Source organism: Panthera uncia, assembly GCF_023721935.1.
Source record: "Panthera uncia isolate 11264 chromosome E2 unlocalized genomic scaffold, Puncia_PCG_1.0 HiC_scaffold_19, whole genome shotgun sequence".
In the NCBI taxonomy this organism is placed as follows: domain Eukaryota; kingdom Metazoa; phylum Chordata; class Mammalia; order Carnivora; family Felidae; genus Panthera; species Panthera uncia.
The window spans coordinates 10,203,473-10,216,868 of NW_026057588.1; the positions used below are offsets into that span (position 1 = coordinate 10,203,473).

The 13,396-nt window shown below is 50.4% G+C and overlaps 1 protein-coding gene across 1 annotated transcript in view; it reads right to left on the reverse strand.

Annotated features, from left to right (window-relative positions):
- The window catches only part of MEIOSIN (meiosis initiator), a 19,279-nt gene extending 8,935 nt beyond the window's left edge, over positions 1-10,344 (reverse strand). Inside the window, exons 1-3 of the mRNA XM_049621177.1 lie at positions 10,194-10,344; positions 4,078-4,168; positions 990-1,101 (exon numbers count right to left, since the gene is read on the reverse strand). Of these exons, the coding sequence (XP_049477134.1) occupies positions 990-1,101; positions 4,078-4,168; positions 10,194-10,264 (274 nt within the window). The 5' untranslated portion in view covers positions 10,265-10,344. The remainder of the gene's footprint in view (positions 1-989; positions 1,102-4,077; positions 4,169-10,193) is intronic.
- Positions 10,345-13,396: the final 3,052 nt, after the last annotated feature.

Genomic DNA, 13,396 nt, shown 5'->3' on the forward strand with positions numbered 1-13,396 from the left:
AAAAAAAAAAAAAAAAAAAAAAAAAAAAAAAAAAAAAAAAATCTGATCCTGGCTTTCCCTGGCTCAAAGCCCTTCAGGGTCTTGGACCCTCACCTCACCTCCTCTCACTGTGGCCTGTGGATTTTTTATGCCGGAAACAAGGATGGCACCCGGCACACGGGGAACAAGCGGCTTGTTCCAGGCACCGTGTGACACTTTCTATGTGTATTAACTCATTTAAGCCTCATGACGAACACAGGAAGGAAGTACAGGTGGCCCCTGAACAAGCAGGGTTAGGGGCGCCCATCCCCCTGCGCTAGAACTTCACTACTAATAGCCTATTGCCGACCAGAAGCCTGACCAATAACATAAACAGTTGACTCACATATATTTTGCATATTATATGTGTTATCTACTGAACTCTTACCACAAAGTGAACTAGAGAAAAGAAAATGTTAAAAAACCGTAAGGAAGAGAAAAATACCATTTACGGTTCCGTACGATATTTCTCCCGAAGTGCCTGTGTAGAGGTGAGTCCATGCGGTTCAAACCCACGTTAGTCCAGGCTCAACTGTGCTAGTATTTTGCAGCCGTGGAAACTGAGGCATTGAGAGGCTGAGGTCCCGAGACCTGTGTCCGTGTCAGGATCCGGTTCAAGAACCTCGCGCGTCATCTTGATGTTACGCGGTCCCTCCAAGCGTGCCCGCTGCTGGCCTGTCCCAGACCTTCCACAGGTGTCTCCTCATACACGCCCATTGCTGCTTCTGCCTGGTGGGGTCCCCCTGCCCCTATCCTCCAAGGCCCAGTCGCAAGGCCCCTCCCCGCCACAGTCTTCCCAGATGCCCCTAAGTTCACAGCATCACACGCATCTCTCTGTCTCTGTCCCCTCGGCCAGGCTCTGAGAGGCCGGAGGGCCTGGACTCATCTAAGTCACTCACTCGGTGCCCCCGACGGCAGCACAGCTCTTGGTCTGTGGCAGGCATTGGGAGATGGGGACTGAACTTACTTACCCCCAAGTCCACCTTCCCCATTGGCGGTGTGGAATTTGAGCAAGGCCTTGGCCACATCGATGTTTTTCTGGAGGTACTGAATGTAGTGCAGGACGTGCAGGAGAATCTCCTTCTGCCCTCAAAAGAAAGACAAGGCTGAGCACCAGAGTGGGGTCCCACGACAGTGTGAGGCTACTGGGGACCAGAGACAGAAAGGCTCTGGGACCGCGTTCCCCACCCCAACAATTCCTCCACTGGCAGAGGTGCTCCTATTCTGCTGTTTAGTCCTTGCTGCCGCTCAGGGAGACTTCTGTTACAGCTAAGGAAACTGAGGCTCAGAGTGCTAACGCTAAGGTGAAAGAGAGGAAGTGGCAGTGCTGGGATCTGAACTCGGGTCCGCCTGCCTCCTGGCCCAGTTTTTCAACACACACCATCTGGCTTTCCACCCCTGACCCTTCGCGTATGCTGTATTCTCTACCTGCAAAGCCCCCCTCCCCCCTCCCCACAGACCCCTGCTCTGGCTTCTCCACCTTTGAGCCTTACTTAGCACAGTGGTCTCCCCTTCCAGAAACTTTCCACCTCCCTGACCCCTCTCACCCAGGCTGGGTCAGATGTCCCTCCTCGGCATTCTTGTAATACCCTGGGCCTGTTTTATAATTACCTGTTTATGCGTTATTTTCTCTCATTGACCTTGAACTAGTTGAGGGTAGAGATTGTAGCTAAGCGATTCCTGTATCCCTTACTCACAGAATAAAGAGGTAGCTTAGCCAGTGTTCGCTGAAGATTGACCTCCCCCGTAGCACTGAGCATGATGCCTTCTGCCCAGCAGGCATCAGCCAGCCAGCCAGCCACCAAGTACTGACTCAGTTGGTATTGGAGACACGAAGCTCAAACAGACCACTACCCACTGAGGGCCAGGTATGCAGGGGTGAACCAACACACTTCTGTTTACCTTCCTGGAATTTATAATCTAGGGAGGGCAGTGGGCCTCAATAAACTCAGAAATGATGCAAAATTACCAACCGTGTGATAAGCATTCCGAATAAGAGTGTAACAAGAGATTCTGAAAGTGGACTTGAGTGTCTGAAAAAGCATTTAAACGGAGACCTGAAGAATGACAGGGGTTAGCCTGGGGAAGAGGAGAGGGAAAAATGCCAGCAAGTATTTCTTGGATTGAACTGGATCCCTAGAATAACAACAAAACCATTAGCAGTAATCTTCCAAACCTGAGATCAGGAAACACGATCCCACAAAGGGAAATGTGTGAAACCATTCCAGAAGATATAACACCGATGGTCGCTGAAATGATCTGACCTGATCCACGGAAGGAAGCTGTAATCTAACTAAGGAATATGTGTGACACAGGCAGGAGACTATGTATTACTTTGGAAGGACCTGGGCCCCATGTGCCACTTCCTGGCTGGGTATTGGGAGCAGGCCACGTTACCTCTTTGTGCCTCAGTTTTCTCATCTGTGCAGTGGGAATGAGGATATTCACATAGGCTCCGAGGATCATCGTTAGGACTGAATAAACTAGTGTGTGTGAAACTGCCCAGCACAGAGCCTGATACACTTTGGGTGAGAACACTTTCATCAGGTTCTCAAAGGATTAAGTGAGGACCTTTTCTAACTTTGAGAACCGAACTGTGGGTTTCTCAAGATCAGGTACGGTATCTCCAACACCAGGCTTGACACGCGATTGGCACTCACTAAGCTAAAATGTTTATGAACTATAAAGTAATATGTAATGTTTTTTTATTACTGGTATCATTTTTTAGTGTTTATTTCTGAGGGGGGGGAGGGGCAGAGAGCGAGAGACACACAGAATCCAAGGCAGGCTCCAGGCTCTGAGCTGTCAGCACAGAGTCTGACGGGCTCGAACTCACAAACCGTGAGATCATGACCTAAGCCGAAGTTGGATGCTCGACCGACTGAGCCACCCAGGCGCCCCATACTGGTATTGTTTTTATGCAGAAGGCAATTGGGCATCAATTCAGACTCCAAGACCAAAGGCTCAGTGATCAATACTTCAGGAAGGTTAGTATGGGGACTACCAGCAGAGGTTCAAATCCCGGAGACCTTCTGAAGGGAAGATAGATGGTCCTGTAATATTCTCAACTCAGGGAATTCAGGCACTCACTCATCTACTCGTTCTTTCATTCACAAACACCTATGGAGCACTGAATGACAGAACCGTTGAGGAGGTGAGCCTTTGGAATGCCACAAACCTGACTCTCTCTCTCTGCTATTAACCAGCTGTGTCCTTGACCCCTCTGTGCTTCAGAGGGGTGAGTTCCGCCAATGGGGAACTCATGCTGGGAACTCTGTGAGTTCCCAGAGGATGGGTCCCAAGTTTCTTTGCCTCCCCTTGTTGAGACGAGAACAGCTTCTGACACCCAACCGTCTTTCCATAACCAGCTGATGACTGAACGAATGACAGGATGGAATGAGAGGAACGAGAGCGAGAAAGCATCACACCAGGCCTTCCAGATCTTTGAGTCCCTTATTAAGTTGCTCCCAGTGGCGGGAGCAAGGTGTCAGCTCAGCACTGCATACTTTTATTGAGGAGCCACTGCCGACGCCCAGAGAAGCCTTATCTATCTCTACCTCGCGGAGGAGATGCCCACAGGACACAAAACAAGGGACTCACAGAGAGGGAACCGACATTTGGTCATGGCTATTATGTCATTTTGGCCTCACAGTATTGCTGGGTAGTAGATGTTATTGTTTCTTGTTTTACAGCTGAGAAGCATGATGCTGGAGAGGCTGACAAGCTGAGCGCCTGGCCCAGAGTCCTATCGTTTGGGGGCTGAAGGGCTCAAACCCATGGCTGTTTGAGTCCCAAAGTGATGACCTTTACCAGGCTCCTTGCCGATTTTCCCCTCCCAGGTTCCCCTGCCTCCTTTGCAAAAACAGACCTCCTCCCCCCCCCCCCCCCCCGCCACCACCACCACCCGTCTTCTGGTCATGGGATCACAGAAATGCCCCATCGAGGGCGCCATCCCTGAAAGGGCCTGTCGAGGGGTCCCAGCATGAGGGAGGCTAAGCTGGTTACTGATATTTTCAGATCTGCCTCCCACGTCCGCCTCCTCTCCCTCGGTCCCCATACCTTGGTGAGCTTCTTGGTACCCTTCTTCAGGGCCATGGGTAGCAGCAGTGCCAGCTCCTGCAGTTTGCTGGTGTGGTTTTTCCTTTGCCTCCTGTTTTGGGCCAAGAGCCGGTTTGGGTTAGGACAGCCAAAATGGAAATTGGCCCCTGACCCCCAAACCACTGGTCTCAGGGTTCCCCTTCTCAGAGAAGCTCCCTGCCCCTGACACCCCAGACAGAATCCTCATCCCCTCGGTCATCAAATCTCACCCGTTCCCCTTGCAATCCCTTTTCTCCACCCCCAGCCCCTGGCCTGGTCCACATGTTGACATTCCCTTAGCTCTCCTGGCCTCCTGTCTGGCCTCCTCCAGCCCATACTGTCTCCTAGAGTCAGGGTGATCTTTCTGAAAACCAGATCTGCCCACGGTTTTCTCATCTGTGCAGTGGGAATGAGGAGATCCATTCAGGCTCAGAGGATCATCAATAGGACTGAATAAATCAGTGTGTGTGAAGCCGCCCAGCACAGAGCCTGATATGTTACTTGACTAATAAGTGTTTCAAATCTCTCAACGCCATCCTATTATTAAAGGTCAAGTTTAAACTCTGAACACAGCTTTTATAATGCCCCTCAAGGCTGGGGCGCCTGGGTGGCTCGGTCGGTTGAGCGTCCGACTTCAGCTCAGGTCATGATCTCACGGTCCGTGAGTTCGAGCCCCGCGTCGGGCTCTGTGCTGACCGCTCAGAGCCTGGAGCCTGTTTCAGAGTCTGTGTCTCCCTCTCTCTCTGCCCCTCCCCCGTTCATGCTCTGTCTCTCTCTGTCTCAAAAATAAATAAACATTAAAAGAAAAAAATAATGCCCCTCAAGGCCTGGCTCTGCTGACCATCCTGGTCTCATCTCTTACTTTCTTTGGTTCTCCCCCATCAAGTGACTCTAACTCCACGGGACAGGTGGGATACCTCTGCTAAGGTCCCTCAGCCCCATGCTCACGCACTTCTCTGGGCCCTGCTCTGAGCTGAGAGCTGGTGGAGGGGGGAACCACTGTATCTCTAGCATCTAGAACAGGGTCTGGCACGTCGTGGGAACTCGGCACATCTTTGCTAGATAAATAAATAAGGGCATGGCAGAAGCTGACTCCTGGGGGGATGCAGAACTTCCAGGATCTAATCCCTGAATCCATAATTCATCATATATCCCTGTATACACACCTCCACCCCAATCTTGACAGATGGAGACACAAAGACAATGGAGCCTCTCTCCCAAATTACACACCATTGCCACCACTCCCATGACTCCTTTTGAATGCCCAGATCCTCCCCCCCCCCCCCGTTTCCATCCATCTTTGTCTCACCTTCCTTGGGGCTCAGTTCAATTGCCACCTGCCCCAGGCAGCCCCTGGCGACCACCCTTGCCTTCCTCCCTTGCTCTGAATGGCCACAGCACTTTGTCACCTGCAGCATGGCCACACCCAAAACACTCCCTTGATTACAGCCAGATGTTTAGTTCCTACTCACACATCCACAAACTAACACCTCCTCCTTTTCAGGCCCCGTGCTGGACACCACGGAAGGTGAGAGAAATCATGGTCATTGCCCTCGAGGAGATGGGGGAGTAGTGTGGGACACACACTTATCTCCCTAACCAAACTCTGGAGCTCTAAAGAATCTTTCTCACTCATTCACTTAGCAATTACTTATTGGGCACCTACTATGTGCCAGGAATGGTGATAGGTGATAGGGATAAACGTATATAAACAAAGGGACGCCTGGGTGGCTCAGTTGGTTAAGCATCTGACTGCAGCTCAGGTCATGATCTCATGGTTCGTGGGTTCAAGCCCCACATCGGGACCTATGTTGACAGTGCGGAGCCTGCTGGGGATTCTCTCTCTCTGCCCCTCCCCTGCTCTCTCTCTCATTCAAAATAAGTAAGCTTTATTTAAAAAGTATAAAAAACAAAATACAGCTCCTTCTAGAGCCCACAGTACACTCAGGGATAAAGGCATTAATCAAATTGTCACACAAACAAACATAAAATTCCAACTGGGACCAGAAACAGCTATAAAACTTACTGGGGTGGAGAGCCTTGCAGATGAAAATGTGGGGCCCCTTTTTCAAAAATTAAGAATTTCTACATGGTGAGAGCAGAGCATCAAACCAAGAATCAGGCTCTGCCAAGCACAGGGCTCTGTAACTGCATGCATTGCACACCCATGAAGTTGGCCCTGATGGAGACAAAGATACCTGCTTCGTGTTAGGAGAACTTGTAACAGGTGTCTTTGATCTAATCGGAGGTTTTCCCTGAGGAAGTAAACCTGGCCAAAACCTGTGCTGAAGGATGAGTGGAGATGGATAGGTGAAGAGAGAACAAGAACATTTCAGATAGAGGGAACATGTGCAAAGGCCCTGTGGCACGAGGAAGCATGGAGAACTCAAAGGAAGTAAAGCTGCCAGTGTCCTGGCCCACAGAAAGCAAGGGGTCTTGTGGGGTGACACAAGGCTGGAGAAGATAGGGGCCAGATGAGGCAGGGTCTCAGAGGCTCATGGTACAGAAGAGTTTTGCCCTTATCTGAAGACCAACAGGAAGCCATAAAAGGGCCTTACACAGGGGATGATATCATTAGTGTACCCTCTCAAAACTGCTATGAATACAGGAGACTATGCATATTAGTCAACTGAATGGAGGAATAAAAGAAAAACAAATCTCTGGTCTCAAGTTACTTCCTGGTAGAAACCACAACTTTGAGGGGCTAGGGTGTTAGCGGTCTATCCTTGGAGGAAAACTGGGTTAGGCTGACCTCTAAAGTCCTGTTGGGCCCTGATATTTACTTTTTGCATACCACTTTCCTTCTGTTCTAGAGGAGCCCCTGGAAGCCCCAGCGAGAAGCAAGGAAGGAAAGCAAGGAAGAAAAAAGTGTCCAGGCCTATTTAAGTTCAAGGTGTTATTTGACCATGTCTGGGAAAAAGAGTTTCATTTCAACTGTATGTAGTCCCTGGGTGTTTACTCGGGGTTTTGCAAAGCACCGAGAGAGCCTTCTGTGTGCAAACACAGAAGTTCCAGGAAAAAAATTTACAGGGAGAAAAAGGATGACTAGGCATCACAAAATCTTGGCATCTCATGGGCAGTAGTCCTGAATAGGTGTAACCTGGGGTCTGCCCCCAGGGGCCTCTGGGCTCCGGGCACTTCCTCCCATGGCTGCCTCTTTCCTTACTGGATGGTTCGGGTTTCAGACAAACTCTTTCCTCATAGTGTCTATAATTTTCACCCGCTAATTCCAGCTCTGCCCTCTGGGGCTTCAGGAACCGGCCAGCTGCAGCCACATGGGTCCTTTTTCCGTTTCTCTAAACCGCCAAGTTTCTCTCTGCCTTAGGGCTTTTACTATTCCTCCACCTGGAATGTTCTTTTGCCCTAATTGTTGTATGGCTGGTGTGTTCAGCACCTAGCTTAAATATGACCCCCTCTGAGAGGCCTTTTCTGACCAACTGATCGAACTAAACACATTCTCTGTCACCTCCCCATATCATTTATCAGAACCTGAAATCTTTCTTTATTATAAATACCACAGGGCAGGGATTTTGGTCTTTTTTATTAATTGTTATATCCCACACTGACTTATCCATTAGGTACAGTAAGTACAGTACATAAATCTGGTGCCGCTTTTAAGGGCTCATGAAAATATTTTCTTTTTTCTTTGGAGATTTTGTTTTTTAAGTTATTTCTACACCCAATATAGGGCTTGAGCTCAAAACCCTGAGTTCAAATGTTGCATGCTCCCCTGAGTGAGCCAGTCAAACACCCTAAAAATGTTTTAATTTCTTTTAAAATCGATACTGATGTTGTTGTAAACTATATTTAAAATATGTTTTTGGGGGCGCCTGGGTGGCTCAGTCGGTTAAGCATCCAACTTTGACTCAGGTCATGATCTCTCAGTCTGTAAGTTTGAGACCCGTGTCAGGCTCTGTGCTGACAGCTCAGAGCCTGGAGCCTGCTTTGAATTCTGTGTTTCCCTCTCTCTCTCAAAAGTAAATAAAACATTAAAATTTTTAAGGGGCGCCTGGGTGGCTCAGTCGGTTGAGTGTCCGACTTCGGCTCAGGTCATGATCTCACGGTCCGTGAGTTCGAGCGCTGTGTTGGGCTCTGTGCTGACAGCTTGGAGCCTGAAGCCTGCTTTGGATTCCGTGTCTCCCTTTCTCTCTTCCCCTCCTCCACTCGTGCTCCATGTCTCTCTCAAAAATACATAAACATTAAATTAAAAAAAAGTTTTAATACAAAACTTCTTAAACATTAAAAAAATTTTAAATACATTTTTAATGGAGGAAGGGGTTCAAGAAGGCAAATGGCCTAGGGCCTATGAAAGTCATGTGTTGCCCTGACTATATCCCAGCTCCTAGAATAATGACCAGCACTAAGTAAGTGTTCAACAAAAAATTATTGAATTTATAGATGTTCCTTCTGTCTTCTGATGGCCTCAGCCTTTGAAATGGCAAATGACTCTATTTCTTGGGTTTCCTCTTCCCTGAGCTAATCAGGCTAAACCCTCCCTAGTTCTTTTATTTTAAGGGAGCTGGAAGAGCCAGTCCAAATATCTCATATTAGATATAGGAAAACTAAGGCCCAGATCCTAATGTGCAGACATTTAAGAGTAAGAGCTGCCCCAAAGTGGGACAAAGCAGGGGGCAGTGCCCGGAGGCAGCATAATAGTTCGTTATAAGCTCCAGCTTTTGAATAAGACAGATCTAGATGGAAATCCCAGCTCTGTCACTTGCTGTGTGACTTTGGAAAAATTTTTGATCTGACGCTGTTTTAAACTAATTTATAAAATGGAGGTGGCTAGAAAATTTTATCTTGTCTGGAGGGTGTTGAGCATAACACCTGGCACACTGAGAGTGCTCACAAAATGTTCGAGATAGAAGGTGAACGGTCATTTGTCAGAATTTTCTAGGGAGAAAGGATGCTGAAGGAGGGGGTGGAAGGTTGGCAAACCTGTTGGTTTTGGTTGATGAACATTTAATCCCCCTTGTCTGGTAATAATTTCCTTTGGAACCACCCCTCCCCCACTCTCAGTCTATGTGGCCCAGAAAGGTCAAACCCAACCTCCCCCTCCACTCGGCAGCATAGAACTAAGGTCCAGCTAAGAAGAGTCACGGTGATTGGTTCGGGATTGGGGTCCTAACCCAGCTTTGGCCAATCGGAATCAAGGGTCCTGGAAAGAGACTCCCTGCTGGGGTTGTCAGGCTGGCAGGATGTGGTTCTGGAGCTTCTGGAAGCCATCCTGCCCTCACAAAGAGACAGCCTGCTTAAGAAGGGAGCCAACAGAGGGCAACAGCAGAGGCAAGCGAGGCAGGTTCCTTGCCTGGACCCAGCCAAGCCGGATGCCCCTGAATTTTTAGTTTAAAGGACCCAATGAGGAACCAATGACCCTTTTATGCTTAAGCTGGTTTCAGCAGGTTTCCCGTTAATTGCAACTAAGAGTCTTTATTAATACAATGACCAACACCCTCCCCCCATCTAGAAAGGGGGAAAAGGGAATACATTGTTGGTGACCTCTGGGATTCCAGGAGGAATGGGCAGCAGGAAAGGCATTCTTCATTTTCTTCATAGTGCTCCTTCTGAGCACAGAACCTAAGTCAAGAACCTGAACAAAGCAGATGCTGAATTTTAGAGTTAATAAATGAATGGAGAGATGGATGGACAGTAAGTCATTTGGGGAGACAATGGGGATAAGATGAGCTGTGGCTCTCTTTTCTTTAGCCAGGCTTTGGAGGGAAAGAGAAACCGACCCAACCCTCAATCTGCTGTGAAAATCCCCTCTATGAGATTCCTGGCCCTTGATAGGTGTTTGCCGGATGAATGAATACAGGAAAAAAAGAAAGGGAGGAGGGCGTTTAAGAAACTCAGAAGGTCAAAGCCTGCAAGGGTCTCAGAGATGATCTTTGGCAACCACCTCAGAGTTCTTTCATCTTGAAAATGGCGGTAATATTCGCCCATACTCCCTTCTGCAGTCGTAAGGATTAAAGAATATCATACAAACAAAGGGGTTAGGGGAGAGTCTGACAAACAGTAAACGCTCAGTAAACATTATCGTCATTATTCAATGAGAGTGGCCGAAGCTGTAAGGGAGATAGACAGGGTAGAGCCCTTACCTCTCACTGGGACCCAGGGGACTGGCTCTGGGCCATTCAGGGGAACACAAGTGTCTACTGGAATGCCACATCTGCAAAGAGGGAAAAAAAGAAAGAATTATTAGTGACCTCTGGGATTCCAGGAGGAATGGCTAGCAAGGTGGGCAGCCTTCATTTCCCCCAAGTTGTTCCTTTGAGCACTCAGACAGCCCAAGGGTCCCCGACCCCCACAAATATGGGCCCAGAGACCAAAGTCAAACCCCTGAACTCTCAACCGAAGTCCCTGAATCCCAAACTGTAAATTTGGGCCAAGTTGTGATCTGTACCTAAAACTAAACACACATTCCCACACTTTAACTTCAGAACTTCTGTCTTAATAGTGACACGTCACACGGCCAGGCCTGCAACCTGGCTTGAGCTCTCTAAACGGTGAGGTTAAGATGCAAAAACCATGACCTGAAACTCTCAAAGTGAAGATCTAAAACCCCCAGAGATGCCCTCCCAAACCTAAAAACCCTCAACAGTAATACTGAGATACTCTAGACCCCCGAACTGGCTACTTCTGATCTCCAAATACGACCCCAATCCCAGTCCGGTTGAGATCACAGACCACAAACCTTAACAGAGAACCCAAACCCTCAAATAAGAAACCCAAAAGCCCCCAGAGCAAACCAGAGTCTCCCACGGTGACGTTGGATCCAAACACAAAGACCTCCAGACCCCAGAACTATCCTTTCAGACCTTCAAATTGTGACGCCCCCCAACCCTACAATGGAGATCTCACAGGTGAGTCCCCAAACTGACGCCCCGTACTCAGCGTGGGGACTCCAGGCCCCGAAATTTAAGCCTCAAACTCCCAAATGGTGACTTCAGCCCCGAAATCTCACACCTCCTACTCCACACTGGGATGCTAGATCCCTAAATCCAATGCAAGGCTTCGAACCTCCCATATCAGGCCCCGGGGCCCCCAAGTGATACCCCGGAACTCAAAATCTCCCCAGGATCTCCCGATCCCAACAGGAAAGCTTCCAGTCACAAAGCCCCCACACCTTCAGACTCCAGTACTAGTCACTCCCAGATACAAAGCCGGAGATCCCAGGTCCCGGATCCCTATCCGACAGCCCCGACACTCTTCAGGGTCTTCGGTATCCCAAACCTGAGCCTGGACCCCCAAACCTCGGCCCAACCTCAAACCCAGCACCCCCCCGCTCTGCGGCCCCTGGCCTGCCTTGCTCCGAGCACCCGGGTACGTCCGCCTTCCTGTCCCCCTGCACCTCCGGGAGGGAGGCCACGACCACAGAGCGCAGCTCCTGAGCGGACCCCAAGCTCCCCACTTCTGGAGGGCGAGTTCCCCTCGGCCTCCAGCACCCGCCTCAGGACGTGCAAAATGGCGCGAGGCCCCCCCTTGTGGTTTCACGCCAGCTCCACGCTCAGGAGCCCGATCGGACAGCGTCCGGCGCGCCTCCTGGGAGGCGGGCTGCGCCCGCGAGCCTCAGGCCGGCCTCGGCCACCGCGCTCCCCACCCGGGCGTGGGGTGGCCGCGAACCCCCTTAGCTCGAGGCTCCCGGGCGAGGCCCGTGGAGGGGAGCAAGAGCGAGCTCCTGAGGCCAGGCCACGCCCCCGCCGGTTCCCGCCAAGGTGTGCGGGGCATGAGACTGCAGAGGCGAAACGGCAGGGTGCGAGGGGCCGTGCGCAAGCGCGCCTGGGGACGGGCCCGGTCTTCCAGCGCCCGCGGGAGCTTCGCCTCGCGCCTCCAGACAAGGCCCCTGCCGGTGCGCGCCAAAGGGCCAACCAATCAACGCTCAGGCAGCTGCCCGCCTCCCCGCCCCCGTCTGGCCTCGCCCCCTCAGCTGATTCCTGAGGTCCAGGACCCCGGGATCCCGAGGAGGCGGAGTCTCCCCAACCGCCGACTCTCAGGAGCAGAGAAGGATCTGGCCAGGGTCCTTTCCGGCCTTCATTCCACCTTTTCCTTTTGGCGCATAGCTGAGGAAGGCCTGCTCGGTGCCAAGGATCGTGCTGGAGGCTGGGAATTTCGCTGCGGTCCTCCCGGCGCAGTCGGGAAGCTCACAGCCCTTGAGACTCTAGTGAAGCAGTGGCTGCGTTAAAGAGCGATAAATTGAGAAAAGATGCAAAGAGGAGGGTCGTTGGAATTGGCCTTCGGGAGCAGGTCCCCTCGCGAAGGTGTATGCTCCTTGATAGAGCAAACTGTCTTTTAGAAAGCTCTTTCTGATGGCCCGTGAGGATGGACTGGAAAAGAAGCTTAATGGAAAGTGATGTAACGACCAAGTGGAGAGACTTGGAGACCCTGGCGTCCAACACACTTCAGTTCAAATCACTTTCTTGCTGTATCGCCATGGAGAAGGGTTTTAATTTCTTTTTGCCTTAACTTTCACGAAGTTGGAATACTACTTGGGTTGTCTGGGGGCGCCTGGGTGGCCCAGTCGGTGAAGCCTCCGACCTCAGCTCAGGTCAAGATCTCCTGGTCTGAGAGTTAGTTCCAGCCTGCGTTGGGCTCTGTGTGGACAGCTCAGAGCCTGGAGCCTGCTTCCGATTGTGTATCTCCCTCTGTCTCGGCCCCTTCCCCGCTTGCACTCTCTCTCTCTCTCTCTCTCAAAAATAAATAAACATTAAAAAAAAAAATACTTGGGTTGTCTGCAGGGTGTCTGGCACATGGTTAGTATGCAATACATATTTACACAAGACTTATTTACACTGTTCTGGGCGCTTGAAGGAGATACAAAGGTGCCTGTCCTCGTGGAGCTTCTAGGATGTTGACTAGTTCCTAGTTCGTGGGGCTTTCCTCCCTTCTAACACTTAATGTTATCATTTGTAAATTAGGAGGTGGTGGTAAGAAAATCAGGAGGCGGTGGTGGCGATGGAAAAATGTCTGAGAAAGTAGAGGGCACTGTTAATTATTATGTTAATTAGTATAACTAAACGTGCTCTTTCCCAACTCTCCACCCCTCACAAACGTCTCTTGGCAATTTGCTCAATTTCTTCCAAAGGGCCCCGGGCCAAAATGGAGGAGCCTGGACTCCATCTCCCAGAGCGCCTGGCGGGGCGCTCTCTGCGCCTGCGCCGCAAAGTGCCCTCACCGCCTCCTGGGAGTTAGAGTCGATCTTCTCCCCAGCCCGCCCAGTTTGCTTCCTTTCTCCACCTCCAAGCTTGATCACGCTGCCTTCTGGGAGGTGTAGTCCGTGGCCACTCGGACTCCAATTCCCAGC